Source organism: Nestor notabilis, unplaced genomic scaffold (genome assembly GCF_000696875.1).
Source record: "Nestor notabilis isolate BGI_N333 unplaced genomic scaffold, ASM69687v1 scaffold19905, whole genome shotgun sequence".
Classification (NCBI taxonomy): domain Eukaryota; kingdom Metazoa; phylum Chordata; class Aves; order Psittaciformes; family Psittacidae; genus Nestor; species Nestor notabilis.
The window spans coordinates 2,516-2,791 of NW_009929114.1; the positions used below are offsets into that span (position 1 = coordinate 2,516).

General features: G+C 72.1%; 1 protein-coding gene across 1 annotated transcript in view; it reads left to right on the forward strand.

The window, feature by feature from the left end:
- Positions 1-171: 171 nt before the first annotated feature.
- LOC104405987 (bactericidal permeability-increasing protein-like) overlaps positions 172-276 on the forward strand; it is a 7,786-nt gene continuing 7,681 nt past the window's right edge. The window contains exon 1 of the mRNA XM_010014840.1: positions 172-276. This exon is cut by the window's right edge and continues 7 nt beyond it. Within this exon, the coding sequence (XP_010013142.1) occupies positions 172-276 (105 nt within the window).

Here is a 276-nt window from a genome sequence, read left to right on the forward strand (position 1 = left end):
CAGGGGAGCCAGGCGGTGGCTGAGCAGGAAGCTGTGGGGCTCCGGGGCCGTCCCGCATGGGCTGTGGCAGCGGCCCCGACGCCTCCCTTGCCCGCGGTTCCCGTTTTGGCGCGGGTATAAAGGCAACGTGGGCAGGGAGAGCCCAGCACTGCGGCACCACGGGGCAGCCGGATGGGAGCGCAGAGCCTGGCTGGGGCTTGCGGGGCGCTGGCTTTGTGCCTGGTGCTCGCCACGGCCGCCAACCCCGGCTTTGTGGTGAGGATCACCCAGGCAGGG